General features: G+C 42.0%; 2 protein-coding genes and 1 long non-coding RNA gene across 3 annotated transcripts in view; 2 read left to right on the top strand and 1 right to left on the bottom strand.

The window, feature by feature from the left end:
• The window catches only part of cckbrb (cholecystokinin B receptor b), a 33340-nt gene that overhangs the window by 6929 nt on the left and 11260 nt on the right, over window positions 1-15151 (top strand). The window contains exon 2 of the mRNA XM_030427300.1: window positions 9633-9884. Coding sequence (XP_030283160.1) covers window positions 9633-9884 — 252 coding nt within the window. The remainder of the gene's footprint in view (window positions 1-9632; window positions 9885-15151) is intronic.
• Window positions 9454-11545, bottom strand: LOC115587469 (uncharacterized). The gene is made up of 2 exons (XR_003985056.1): window positions 11488-11545; window positions 9454-9877 (listed from the first exon to the last, which is right to left on the bottom strand). It is a non-coding gene; the product is annotated as an uncharacterized LOC115587469 (long non-coding RNA).
• On the top strand, window positions 11715-15075 carry LOC115587468 (golgin subfamily A member 6-like protein 7). Its single transcript, XM_030427301.1, has 7 exons — window positions 11715-12030; window positions 12461-12820; window positions 13137-13400; window positions 13530-13736; window positions 13876-14139; window positions 14267-14512; window positions 14664-15075. The coding sequence occupies exons 2-5, from the start codon at window positions 12470-12472 to the stop codon at window positions 13999-14001; spliced, it is 948 nt and encodes a 315-aa protein (XP_030283161.1). The 5' UTR covers window positions 11715-12030; window positions 12461-12469; the 3' UTR covers window positions 14002-14139; window positions 14267-14512; window positions 14664-15075.

Here is a 15151-nt window from a genome sequence, read left to right as displayed (position 1 = left end):
GGGGCAGAAAATAAAACAGAGCTGTGTGGGTTGTCCCTGTGACAGCAGTTTGGCTTCAGGTCCGGTATCATGAAATCACAGTTTAACAACTTTGTCTGTAGGTGTTGAGTTCAACACTAGTAATCTAGGAGTCAATCATTCTGTGGAGTGTTTCCCACACATAAATGTATTTGTGGTGGTCCGCCACAACAACAACATTGGCAGCCACATACTGATTTTCTATTTTTGGAGCAGCACATCACTCACTCAAGTCAGCGCACCCGCCAATGAATAGCATGACGGTATATACTCCGATACACTGGATGGCGGTGTGGTTTTTAATCCACCAGTAAAACCAATGAAGAAGAGGAAAAGGACTTTTTAACGCAGTTGGCTTGACTGTAACTTCCTCTGCGAAGAAGACGGCTGGCCTCATCATGGAGATCAAGCCGCCACAAAGAGCGCCAGGCCTTGAAGCCAGTTATTAGATAGCGTAATAAGATCGTCATGTGATGCACTGGGGACTTTTTCCCAAAAGCTAACAAGTGAAAGAGGCATCTGTAAAATGGTAATATGAGCCTCACAACCCCTGTGAAATGACTCATTTTACTGTCAGAATTTGAGCCATTCTGTCCAACACAATTTGGAAAGTCTAGAAGAGCCGCACAATTAAATTATTTTATTCTCATTCAAGTTAGCTCAGCCCTAAACAGGAAGTTAGCCGCCTCGGTTGGTGGAAGTCTCGAGTGTGCATGCTCATGGCTCCCCAGCTGCAGCCACCACAATTAAAGTTCTGTGTGTTACACTGCTGTACCTTGAGTGGCGTGTTTAACCAGTAAAGTGACAACAAGCCTAATTGTGAAATTTGTTATTCATAATTTCCAGTATGCAGTATTTATGTGCCATGAAAAGGGCAGGAATTGCAGCATGTTGTTTAAGACTGCAGTGCCACTTATTTAGACTTTGTGTGAAGAAAAAGAAATACACAGGGTAAGGGTTAGGGCTAGCTTTGACATTTAGCTAGTCATTGTTTACTACGTTCATCGTCCTATTTACACACTAATAGGCACTACTACACAGTCTGATTATGACTTTCAGTAAATTGTGGTTTCAGTAAACCAAAATATTTGATGTATGTAAAAGCCCTTTGTTTAAGAAAAGGTTGATTTTTGAGTCTCACTCACAACTTGAAATAAAGACGCAGGGATGGTGGCAGACCCATTCGGACAATCCCAAAGCATCAGTAGTTGACGAGTTGGGATTGAGACTCAAAAATTGACTTTTCTTACAAGGAGGACCTTTAATTATTCACCTGATATGACTGACTGACACGTTCTCAATACCAGTTGGTCAAATGAGGCAGCTCGCTTAGTTGCCTTAAGCTTCAACCTACAGTTGCTGCTCTGCCAGCCCCTCCAGTGACACTTATACACATGAATAGCTAGGGGTGTGACGAGATCTCGTGCCACGAGATCTCGCGAGATTAAACTCAACGATATTTCTTGTTGCGTTAAAAATCTGTCTCGCGAGATTTGTGAGCTATCCAAACTTCTATTTGTGACCTGTGGGGGCAGTAATGTGCCTTTGCTACGTCTAGCCTGCCAGAACCTAAAGAAGGAGATGGAAAAGAAGAAGAGGAGGAGCACGAGGGGAAGCAGCAAGCAGCCAGAATGACGTCGGAAAATACCGGTATTACCATTGAAGATGCCCTCGCCACTTTCAAATCGTTTGTTTGGCAGCACTTTGGGTACCCGGCGGAAATGATAAGCATTGTATGAAAATAATGCCGTACACCGCAGCTAATACGAGCACGATGCAGAGACATATACAGCATCACCACAGCTCGGTACTCAAATCAACAACTGCACCTGTGAAGAAAACACTAACAAACCAGACAACACTGTAGTTTTCTTAAAATCTCGTCTCGTGGGGCGCCATTTAGCTCAATTGGTAGAGCGCGCGTCCCATGTGCCGAGGCTCTGCAGCGGACCCAGGTTCGACTCCCGGCCTGGGTCCCATTGCTGCGTGTCACTCCCCCTCTCTCTCCCCCTGTTTCCTGTCATATCTTCAGCTGTACTGTCAATAAAGCCATAAAAAAAAAAGAGTCTCGTCTCGTGAACCCAATATCGTGTCTCGTCTCGTCTTGTCTCGTGAGCTGAGCGTATCGTCACACCCCTATGAATAGCTCAGCAGTCAAGTGAGGCACCAAAACTATTTGCAATGTTTGGTAGGAATTACAAAATAAAGCTTGCTGAAACTTTTACATATTATGACATCTTGTGAATTTTGGAGTATTATTAACCTCATCAGACGGTCGCCGTTTGGTCAGGTTGAGGATCAAATCCTGCTTTGTGCTAAAAGAACATTCAGTTTTGTCAGATATTTAGGCCTACCTTCACTTTGTAATTACGTAATTTAACTCAACATTAAGACAATTCGACGTGGACACTGTCTCACACACAGGATATGAACCTCAGCCTCCTGCAGGAAGGTCTTCCATACGTCCCTATGAACCACCCTGACCACCTCCTGACTTACTGTACTGCTGATGACATAGATTAAGTACGTCGTTTTGTAATTGCTGTTATCAGAATTGTTTAGTTTATATTCAGATATGAGGTATTGCAGCGAGTTGATAAACTGACAGCATTTATGTGGCCCTTTTCTACACCACTTAAGTCAGCATTCATCCATTCTCACACATGTACTAATGAACTGGTGTGAGGAGGTCGTGCCTGCTCATCAGGAGCAATAATCAGACTTCTCCCACAGTGATGGAAGAGCCACTCAGGAGCATTTTTTTGGGGCTGTGTTTCTTGCCCAAGGACACTTCGACATTTCACTACAGGGAAAAGGGATTGAACCACCACTGTCAGCCTGTGCAGTGATAGAAGAGAATTTCACACACACTGCAGCTTCTCCTTCCATCATACCTGTAGCAGCTATGACAGGCAGGTGGAAAAAAATTATCTCATTCAACTGTGCACAGGCTGGTGGTCGAAGCTTGACCTCTTTGGAATTGCGTTCTTACTGAACGGGACACTGCGAGGCATACAAATTGGAAACCATACTTATATGGTAAATACAAAAGGTTTGGAGCGTTGAATACAGGAACAAATCTAAAAGATTAAAGAAATTGCAGGAATTGCAGGCTGTGATGATTCTCTATGGGTTCACTACGAGCAACCTCTTTTACATAATCTCTCCTTTACATTACTAGGGGTGGGACGATACGGGTAACTCACGATTCGATACTGTGACGATATTTGGCCCACGACAATGATAATATCACAATACACGATATCTGCAATATTCGATATATTGCAAGAAATTTCATCAACGATATATCACGATATGTGACTGAAAAAGAAAAACATATTATTAGGGTTGCCACCCGTCCCGTTTTTCCCAGAATTGTTCTCTTTTTTCATCAGCTGTCCCGGGAAAACATAAATCTCTCCCAGGACACAATTTGTCCCGTTTTTGTGGGGAAAATGTAAAACCTTAATTTGGTTCCCTTCGTTCTGTAGTCTAGAAAGGTTCCCATCAAAGACACATGGATTAAAGTTCTCCGTCGCTACGACGGATTTCCGTCATTCAAACTTCACAGAGGCGACTTATGAGATCAATGTAGAACGGAGGAGAACAAGTGTTTGGCTGATCTTTATTGACAGATTGTCACACTCTACAGCCAATGGTATCGTTAACAGTGTGTGCGCGCCTGACCAATGACAGTGTAGTGACCCACACAGGACAGGATCTAAACACGGAGCAGCACTAATGTTTAGCTGCTTAGCTAGCAAGGACTCGTCGCGCTGCTACATTATCAATTAGTTTTTGAGTTTAGTCAACACGTGAGAACTCGTCTGACACGGAGAGTCTCCTGCTGTGTGCTACATGTGTGAAATAACAACTATAGTCTGGACTTTGTCTGCAGTGTATCTGTGTAAACGGCTTCAGCGTCTCTGCCTCCCCTCTTGCACCGTGAGTTACCATGGTTACAGGAACGCCCTGAAACTTCATAATGATGATCAATAATAAGTTTTTGGTTAGTTTGACTGTACAAAATCATGAATGTAGCCTGATTGTTGCTCAATGCTGAAATCTTGTATTATAACATATAGAACAAATGTAAAGCCTCAGAGCTTCTTTGATTATTAACAGTATGTTAGTGATGCTAGAAAGGTGACAACTCGCAGTCAGACTGACAAGGCTGCAAAAGTTGCTGTTTGTATGATGTATTTTTATGTTAAACGATAAGTGGCTCACTTTAAACAATATTATCAATAATAATAATAATTAATGATGATGATGATGAGAAGAAGAAGAAGTAGAAAAATAGCGTACTGAAAAGTTCTGTAGATGGTTGATCATTTGAAAGAGTAAAACTTGAGAGAAGCTTGGCAAAAAAAAAGGCACCGTTTGATTTCATAGATTGAAAATTACATTAAAAAGACAAAAAACATTTTAAGTGTGAATAGAACAGCTGTTCAGATCATCCTCTGCTAAAACACTGTTGGTAAAATATTTAAACTTGATGTCTGCATTAGAGAACATGGTGTGGGGTGAGGCTGTAAATCTTATCTTATTCTTTTAGCACGTGTCAAGTAACGTGCCATGTAACATGTTTCACAAATTTTCCGCCATATGTGTTTTGTGTCCGGCGAAAATCTCTAAAATCACAATGAAAATCTGCGCAAAAACAAAAAAGCATAAAGTGTCGTATCAAACAAATGAAAACATGCAGCCATCGCCAGCATCAGGGGTGCGTGCGTGTGTGTGCGCATCCTCATCCCAAGAGTTCATAGTAATTCGGATCAGATTGCAAAACATACATTTTTCCAGTTGTGTTAATACAACAAATTGGTTGTTATTGTCTTTATGAATAAATGTATTAACAAATGATTAAATTACTGTCCTCCTGTTGACATGTTGACACCCCCCCCCCCCGCGTGTGTGTGTGTGTGTGTGTGTCTGTGTGTGTGTGCGAGAGAGAGTATGTCTTTATAACTAATTGTAAGTTCTAAGGAAATCTTTTGGGTTCTACTTCCACTTTATAATAGCAAATACATTTAGACTGAAATCCAAGAGTTTGCAGCTGCATACAGATATGAATATCGATTTCTGCAAACAATTGACAAATACAGACACAGACTAGTGGTGGAAAACGTACGATGATCTAAACTAAAGCATCTAACTAAAGTAAACATACTCATGCAGAAGATCCCATTTCAGAATGATGCATCCTGATAACATTTCTTCATTACAAATATAAGTGTGTAAGCATCACTCTAATGTTGCATGAATGAAGGTGTGGGTACTTTTAACGACTTTGTGTGTAGCAGGGTGGCATGTTAAGTATTTTCCAAAACAGAAACTACTATTTCAGAGAAATAGTATTTAGTTACTTTTTCTACTTATTAGAAATGTCTTTGACTGAATGTCTGCTATTGATAATTAACATCAACGTTCAATCAGTACTGGTAAAGTTTGAGAAGAATACTTTGGCCTTTGACTAAAGTATTATTTTAATGCCAGTAGTTTTACTTGTATGTGAGTATTCTATCTGTAATTTAACTGTACTTGTACTGAATAACAGATTTTCAGTAGTCTTTCCACCGTGCGTGTCAAGGGCACTTCATCGGGAGATTCAGAGACTTGCCTATTTTCACTGTGACACGTGCGCTGTTCTCCGCAAAAATAGACCTGAAAACAACCTGTACACAGTCGTGTTGGCATCATACACAGCGTCACCATGGTTTTAACGTCTGTATCTGTAGAACGTGTCACAGACATGAAGAGCATGCACGCAACAGGAGAAGGGCAGTTTTTTTTTCCTGTGCCCTCTCTTTTTCTTTCTGTCCCCCGCTCTCTCTCTCTTTTGCTTTCTCGCCCTCTCGGTAAAGAAGAATCACGTCATCGTATTGACTGATAATGATCAAAATTGAACTCCATGTATACAGGTAGGGCAGGAAGGAGCAGCGCTGCAGCAGCAGCACAGCTGTCACACTGAGACTTGTGCTTCGTGTCACCGTGGAGCCTCACAGTGCTGGTTTAAATAATCACCATGGCATCGGAGTGTATAGTTTTAGACTGCCCGTAGGAAGAATCAACATGTTAGAGTCCGAGTGCAGGTGGAGCTCTGGTGAAAGAGGTGATTAATACGACTGCCTCCTCAGACGTACACACACGAATAGGAGCAGCTAGCCTGAAGGAACTGTGTAAATGTGCTGAGGGTGTTATCAGTGATTCCTGCACAGCCAGCGAGCACACAGAAAAGCTAATTGGCTTCGATTAGGCAGAAGCCGGAGTAACATATTTCATTAGGCGAGAGAGAGAAAGAGAGATAGAGAGGAAGAGAGAGAGAAACAGTAATAAAGCAGAGTGTCGGCTCTTCTCGCTTACCAATCATCTGTCTGCACATTTTCATTAAGCCCATGCAGATGTACGTGCACACACAAGCACAAAATTAAACACAGAGCTGCTGCCATTTGCTCTTGTGGCAGAAACCCTGATGTTCTGTCAGCTGAACAGTGCGCACCATATTAGATGTAACTGCTTTGTATTTGCATAGGAGTGTGTGAGACAGATGGTGACGCCTCATGCCATTAAATGGGAAGAGTGTGTGTGAGTGTGTGTGTGTATGTGTGTGTGTGTTACTGAGAGCGAGACTGAGAAAGACAGATTGACCTTTGCTGAGCGTGCTGAGCCTGAATCCTGGGTGGATACCAGAGAATCAAATCAATCATCCTGCTTTTACATATGTACCACATATCTGGAGGAGCCAAATCCTGTCTTTGACGTGTTCCCCTTCGACTTCACAGCAGCTCCTGTGCAGCCGGTTCAGGATTTCTGCAGCTCGACTTGAACTTTTGAATGAACGGTCAGATGAGTGGAGCTCGGATTCAGTGGCCCTGCCTGTTGTGCACAATTCCCATATTTACATCCCAGGTGGACGACTGTGAATCAATATGAATACGATTAAGGATTACTCCAGATGTGTAACAGATGTGACACGGGCGAAGGGAAATAAGGCTATTATGTTTTGTGTTTTTAATACCATTGAGGCTGTTGGAAGTCAGTGAGGTGTTAAAAGAATAACCTTGAGGGTGCCGATCATCTAGAAAACATGAATTAATGATGGTGTGATTAACCCTGATCCTGAACAGAGAGCCTCTGGTCAAAACACAACTCTCACTTAACATTTGCACAAACTGAAAACCTGCGTCTTCATAATGAAATGAAATGAAAGTACCGTATGAGTCACTGAGGTGTGTGGCCGGCTTCGCTGCTGTGTGCCAGCAGCCAGCCTTGTTTTGGTTTTAGTAAAAGCTTTCTGCTTTTAATGGAGAGTGGAAGGAGAGGAAATGGACAGAGGAAAAAAGCAAAATACGCTAAACGCAGGACACTCCCAAAAGGTGTAAAGATCAAGGAGAAACGCCAGAGAGACGAGAATAGGCTGAGAAACAGGCGTGCAGATAGCCAGCAGAAATAAGTGGAGGAAAGAGAGATAGCATTATACTGTATTTGGTGTTTTGCAGAGAAAAGCCCCTCTCTAGATGTACTTTCAGATTTTACCCTGTTAATTTACTGGCGCCTTTGAGGAACTGTCGGCGACAAATTTTCAGGGGATTAAGGCTCGAGTGTGCTCGGTTGAACATGCCTACACGACTGTGTCGGTGAAGTTTGGGCTGATGTGTGTGCTGTGATTTGTGCCCTGCGGATGTGGCGCACATGGACGCCTCTAATCCCCTGGATACAGACACAGTAGGTAACCCGTTAAAACGTGTTGTGTCTAAGCAGTGGAGATAACAGAGAAGGCAGATAACACAGACTTTGCAGGATATGATCCAGTGAAGCTGCTGGAAGAAAGGCTCTGGGGTTCCGATGCTCGAGCGATTTGTATGTAATACTATTTTGTTTGGAAGACGGAGGCGTTCACCTTTAAGGTTGGACAATATGAATGTCGGTATGCAAATTTGATACACAACACAGAAAGTGGTAGGAATGCCCTGAAGGAAAAACACATGGTGATACAGATTGACATAGGCCCGCCATAACCCATATTAATTAGCTCCATGTGTTCTGTCCTTTTGTTTTGTGCCTTTGTAACCAGCTGAAAGCCTTGTTAGGAAGGCTACTCATCTTTTACTCGGGTTAAAGTGATGATACTTCTTTGTAAAAATGCAAAGAATTACAATCGAGGTGGAGCACATTTTAGCTACTTTATATACAGTACGACAGTTTATAGCACAGCATCAGATTATATGAATTGAAGTTTGCTTGTAACATTTCAATTTTACAGCTGAAGATGAATTGAGTAAAACCCACAAAAGTTCCCAATAAAATGTAGGCATAAGAAAGCATAAAATTGAAATACTTATGTAAAGTAAAATGACCTCAGCGTTGTAATTAAATACAGTTCTTGAGTAAAAAAAAAAACATCATTATCATACCGCAAAACATTTTTGTTTCAACTCTTGTTTCAAATGTACTTTGTGTTCTACTCTCATATGGTATCAGCATTTTTTTTTTTATTGTGAGGACTTCATATTTATCTAAATATTTGTATAGCATATCCTCTTGGCTTTTACTGCATCTAATTACTGTGCCTCCCATCCAGATGTTCTCTAAATGAAAGGGCACTAGGAGCTGTTTGTCATTTGGGTGCAGCTGTCACAGGCAGTAATGAAGTAGTGATTCTCTTTTCAATAACTCAGTCCACATTACGAAGGCTTAAACCCCCAGTATGGTGACAAAAAAGCCTCTAGACCATGTGCCCTGGTACTTTTCATGTTTATGATATCTTGCAAGCCTAATCACACAGAAATATTGGATAGGTAGCTGTTGAATGCTAAGAATATGGCTGAGTGTGCCTCCAGATTTTCACTGACCTTTAATGTTTTTCAGTTACTGATCAAGCTGTAAAATGACAACATTATATCAATTCACTACGTTTATATGACTTGGACAACCTGGAACAGAGCAGCTTCACACCATCCAATCATTCAAGTTTCCTACCTATTGGGGAATGTGACCTTTACCGGATTATCCACTGACCAGTACCTAATTATTCGCTCCTTGTTGTTTTGAATTTGATTGATTGATTTTGGTCCTTCAGTATACCACTCGAAGTCCTTGAACAGCGCCGAATCACCTAGTGATCACCGGCTGTCGCCCTCTAACTGTCTACCAAAGACAGTCAGGTGGACAAAACCAACTTCAGGTGATAAAATCTGATACTTCAGTTTTCAACCTCCATGTTCCTTCTCTGCATCATGTGGGTTTATTTAGAATAAATTGCTCTGTTGCTCTGCCTGCTGGGACGTATTTACCGTGGCTGTAAAGTTCTTCTTTCACAAACAGCTGATGTAACTGACATTTTATTACCTGTACATCATTTTATGGTAGTCATGGTCTGGCATTGCATTGTTTTACTACAGCACAGGCTGGGGAGCAGTGTCACAAACTGGCACAGGGAATGTGAAACACACGCAAACAAAGAAGCAGCTACAAGACAGCACTACACACAGCGTTATCGGCGTAAAGCTGTCAGGATCAATAAAGAGGTGTTTGTATTGATCATCATGTAAAACAGAACCAATGAATTATTCCAGCAACATAATCCTCTGCTCCTGTTTTCTCTGCACTAGACGGGGACCACACACTGCGGATCCTGCTCTACTCGCTCATCTTCTTCCTGAGCGTCATTGGCAACCTGCTCATCATCGTGGTGCTGACGGTCAACAAGCGCATGCGCACTGTGACCAACACCTTCCTGCTGTCGCTCGCCCTCAGTGACCTGATGATGGCTGTCTTCTGCATGCCCTTCACTCTCATCCCCAGCATCCTCAAGGACTTCATCTTCGGAGCGGCCATGTGCAAGATAGTGTCCTACCTGATGGGTGAGTAAACAGGGGGTGACTTGGCATGAGGAGGCGAGAAAAGATGACATATGAAGAGAAAAATGTGTATACATTTGCCTCATAGTCACATAAATGTGTCCAAAATCACTCCGTTGTTCATTCATCTTCTAATTTACACTAATCTCCTCCCTTTATCTTGCATTTTAGCCCCATTTTGGTATCCATTTATATCCTGTCTTCAAACCTGACAAAACTAAATCGCTGTCTTCATCTTCATCTTTTGTTCCGCGATTTAAATAGAAACAAAATGACATTTCTGTCAGTCTATCATTCTAACCCCATCTTGCCTTGAGAAGTGATTGACTGGCATTTAATAGAAAATGAAGAGGGGGGGCTTCACACTCAGCAGCCTGTTATTTTACTGCCAAATGAAAACCCCATTCAGATGCAGCTTCCACATTGATTCCTGTTTATTGCGAACCTGAGCCGCAAAAAAACGCGGTAACAAGTAGCAATCAGGGAGCTAACAAATTCACTGACCTCCTGCCAACCCCTTAGAAAAAGTATAGATTACCGATGAACTGTATCACATCCACAGACCACTTTCATTAACCAAGGTTGTGGATTCACAGCAGAACGTGGTTTATGCCACTAATATTTAGGGGAGTAAGGCGTCATTCTCCTCATTCACGTCAAGGGGATAGTCATCTTGGTGTGTGCTTCTTTCAGCACATTTACTCAAAGGAATAGTTTGACATTTGGGAAATATGCTCATTCACTTTCTTGTCGAGCGCTGAGAAGGTCGATGCCACCTTAATTTCTGCACAGTTTAGGCAACGCTGTGTAACTCTCTGGATAAAGACTGTCAATTGTTGATTCTATTCACATCGCCCAATATTGGTGTTTTGCGTTGGTGGCTCATGTCCCACACAATTAATGTAGAGCTTAGCAAGTTCACAAAACTGAATTAAAAGGGGAATGCTGTCAAAAACACTTGTATGAATATGAGGTTCACCTGGTAGCAAAACATGTGATTAACCCCCTTAGCCCTGAACGCCAATTAGCTACTGTAATGTGTGCGACACCGAAGTGCAAGAGAAGAACAGAAAACATGTGAAAACTGCAAATGGTGTCTTTTGACATGGAAACAAGTGAAGGAAGTGGAGGTCTGTGGACAAACAACAGTAATTGGAACAGAAAAGAGGGAAACAAAAAGGAGTTATAAGAGGGGCAGAGACAGAGGTGTTTGTTTTCTGTCGTTTCAACAGACGGCTTTAAATTCCTCTTGAGCTGCAGTCTCCTCTGACATGACACATATTTTTTGTCGCATGAGCTCAAATAACGACATTATCATAACAAACTGTGGTCGGATTGTCAGTAAACTCTGAAAAACATTGTGCAGACATTACTGGTTCCCAGAGGATGCATCCTAACGTCTATGCTGATCCCCCAACCCTCATCTGTAGCCACACAGGTTGATATTTGTGATATTTGGTGTCTGTGGTAACTTCATACAAAGCTGGAAGAAGCTTAATCAGGTATTTGATATACGTGTGTGAGATAGACTTGTTTTATGTGTTTAAGAACGTGGGCTCTGAGTTAGTAAGTTGTAATATATGATTTGAGGGTCAGACCCTGAAACCTTTTATTTTTTTGTCATCTTCACTGTCTCCATCTTTACCATGAAGTGCAGAAGTCTGTTGACCCTGTGACGATTTAAAGATAAACACTCTCTCTGGGTGCCTTTGATTATTGCTTGAATTTGAATTTAGGCTTTGATTCAGATTTTTAGAACTTTGAGAACCCCTGTTGCCACGGCACTCAGAATGTTGACACCAGTGTGCACCTATAGCTGCTGTTTCGCTTCTATAAACCTCATTCGCGTTCGACAGATTGATTTATCAACCTCTTTTTGTCAGTGCTGAGAAGAAGTCTTTAATTACTCGACCTTCAATGGATACCTTTTGGATACTTGATATTCGACGGATAACCTCTGGACTACTCGATATTTAACGGATAACTTCTCGATTTAACGCTATCCACACAAGTCTCTCTGCTCAACAACTGAAACTCTGTTCCACTTTCAAGTTGAGATTTGAAACTTTGCTTTCAGCGACTATTCTCATTCCAACTTTGAAATAGTCACTGTGCTGCCACGGACAGACGTCCCAGTGAAAACAACCTGGTAAGATTTTCTTATTTGACCTGAAGATACTTTTTTCAGCAGTGTGGCTCTCTAGTCCAGCATAATATTTGATGTTATTTCTTCGTATTTCGTCTAAAGCTTAAAAAGTAGTACAGGATTAATTTAATGTATCATTAATCATTCCTTGTGTGAGTCACATTTGGAAATACTGTACCTCTGACATGTTTTGATAAAACCAGTAGTAGAGTAATAATATGCTCTAAAGTATGTATAAAATGTCTTCAGAGAATATGTTTTTTATATTAATATTTTAATTAGTTGACAGTGTCAACATGTTGCTCTGTGTGTGAACTGCTACCCGTAGACTAAGGTAGATTTTATTGTTTGAATAAGTGCACAGGTTTTCTTTCCTGTGTCTCCAATGCCAGCACATGACTGTATAGCCAACGTGTGTGTTTCTGTCTTTCAGCCATTGCCGATGCAGTCTGTTGCTGCCACTAACGGCCCGAACATGCCGGCTGCAGTACAGCTGGGGACCCGTGAGCAGCCCCCTCACCCAATCGTGCAGGGACTCAGACAGTCCCTTTACTTACCCACCAATGAGATTAAGTCTCTGAAAGAGCAGATGAAATCTCTTTTGACTGAGAATGCTGACTTGAAAACCAGCCAGGTCAACTTCACCCAACTCCAGAAAGAGCTGACCGACAAGGATAAAGCTCTAGAAAGGGCCAAAACCACCGCACTTGTGCTCGGTTATGCATCAAAGGAGTGGAAGACGAGATGTGAGGTCATGGAGAAAGGCCTCGCCCAAAACACATTCCTGCTGCAGGTAAGCTGCCTCGCTTCATCACTTTACTTGTACTATATATATATGTGTATATATATGTGTGTGTGTGTGTGTGTGTGTTTAAAAAGAGAAAAACAGTATTATTATTTTACTTTACATAAAAGTCCTGATTCTGAAGGAGTCCAACACAAGCTGTTAGAATCCAACAGGAAAAAAGCAAGATTATTGTGAAGTGAATTGATGATCTGAGGCAGCTTACCTGCGACTGTGTGTATCTCCTGTTGGATTCTAACAGCTTGTGTTGGACTCAACTTTTTTTATGTAAAGTAATATAAACATACTGTTTTTCTCTTTTCAGGAGCTCAACACTAAACTGCAAGAGCAGGAGCAGGTGTTGACCAGCAGGCAGGGGGAGGTGAGCCATCTCCAAGAGGAGCTTCAGAAAACAACTAGTTTTCTCAACAGCGAAGTTAAAAAACGTCAGGCAAGAACAAAAGCCCACGCAGAGACCCTGCAACAGATGTCTCTCAAAGACATCCAGATCAACAAGATTGAAGGACAGTGGAAGAGCAAGTGTGACGGTCTGGAAGAGAGCCATGTCTCCAACTCCACCCAGCTGCAGGTAAGCTGCCTCAGATCATCACTTTACTTCACAATAATCTCCTGTTGGATTCCAACAGCTTGTGTTGGACTCCTTCAGAATCAGGGCTTTTATGTAAAGTAAAACAAAACACTGCTTTTCTCTTTTCAGGAGCTCAACGCCAAACTGCAAGAACAGGAGCGGGTGTTGACCAGCAGGCAGGTGGAGGTGAGACGCCTCAAAGAGAAACTAAACCACAGTGAACACCTCCTCAAGGAGGCCGTTTGGAAAAGGAGGTTCAACACGAAAGACCACGTGGACACCTTGGACCAGCCGGCTCCGACAGAGAGCCATGTCTCCAACTCCACACAGTCGCAGGTAAGCTGCCTCAGATCATCAATTCACTTCACAATAATCTTGCTTTTTTCCTGTTGGATTCTAACAGCTTGTGTTGGACTCCTTCAGAATCAGGACTTTTATGTAAAGTAAAATAATAATACTGTTTTTCTCTTTTCAGGAGCTCAACACTAAACTGCAAGAGCAGGAGCAGGTGTTGACCAACAGGCAGGGGGAGGTAAGCTGTCTCCAAGAGGAGCTTCAGAAAACAACTAGTCTCCTCAACAGGGAAATTAAAAAACGTTAGGCAAGAACAAAAGCCCACGTAGAGACCCTGCAACAGATGTCTCTCAAAGACATCCAGATCAACAAGATTGAAGGACAGTGGAAGAGCAAGTGTGACGCTCTAGAAGAGAGCCATGTCTCCAACTCCACCCAGCTGCAGGTAAGCTGCTGTAGATCATCACTTTACTTCACAATAATCTCCTGTTGGATTCCAACAGCTTGTGTTGGACTCCTTCAGAATCAGGACTTTTATCTTAAGTAAAAAAAAACTGCTTTTCTCTTTTCAGGAGCTCAATACCAAACTGCAAGAACAGGAGCGGGTGTTGACCAACAGGCAGGTGGAGGTGAGACGCCTCAAAGAGAAACTAAACCACAGTGAACACCTCCTCAAGAAGGCCGGTTGGAAAAGGAGGTTCAACACAAAAGACCATGTGGACACCTTGGACCAGCCAGCTCCGACAGAGCAAGAGCTCAAGAGGAGCAGATGTGACGCTCCGGAAGAGAGCCATGTCTCCAACTCCACCTAGTCGCAGGTAAGCTGCCTCAGATCATCACTTTACTTCACAATAATCTCTGTTTTTTTTTTCCTGTTGGATTCTAACAGTTTGTGTTGGACTGCTTTAGAATCAGTCTTTTTTAATGTAAAGTAAAAAAATATATACTTTTCTTTCTCTATTTCCACAGGAAGTCACGAAACTGACGGACCAGGTGGAGGAGAATATGAAAGAGGAGAAGATTGAGTAGAAAAGGGAGGAAGATGGACAATGACATGGAGGAGATTAAGGAGGAGGGAAAGTATGAGAGAAGGGAAACATACAAAGAGTTGGAGCCAAAGGAGAGCGAGAGGAAGGAATTACTGAAACGTTCAATTGCGAGGAGACAGGCTGGACTCCCCCACAAAACTCCTACCAGCCTCCTACCGCCTACCTACCTCACCTTCTCCCGTCCTACTCTTCCCTACTCTGTACCCATAACCCTCCTACCCATCCTACCCCCACCAGCTACAGTCTTCCCCTCTCCCTTATTATTTTTGTATTTATTTTTTATATTTATATTTATTTATATATTTATATTTATATTTATATTTATATTTGAATGTATGCCTAGATATATATTTACTTCTATTATATATACTTTATATTTATATTTATTTATATTTACATTTATAATAT

Source organism: Sparus aurata, chromosome 9 (genome assembly GCF_900880675.1).
Source record: "Sparus aurata chromosome 9, fSpaAur1.1, whole genome shotgun sequence".
In the NCBI taxonomy this organism is placed as follows: Eukaryota; Metazoa; Chordata; class Actinopteri; order Spariformes; family Sparidae; genus Sparus; species Sparus aurata.
The sequence above is the reverse complement of the archived record's forward strand: the minus strand, read 5'-3'. Positions and strand labels throughout refer to the sequence as shown.

Coding starts and splice junctions, on each gene's coding strand:
- LOC115587468 (XM_030427301.1), top strand. CDS start 12,470: ATGCAGTCTGTTGCTGCCACTAACGGCCCGAACATGCCGGCTGCAGTA. Junction 13,401..13,529: donor CCAACTCCACCCAGCTGCAG/GTAAGCTGCCTC, acceptor TTCTCTTTTCAG/GAGCTCAACGCCAAACTGCA. Junction 13,737..13,875: donor CCAACTCCACACAGTCGCAG/GTAAGCTGCCTC, acceptor TTCTCTTTTCAG/GAGCTCAACACTAAACTGCA.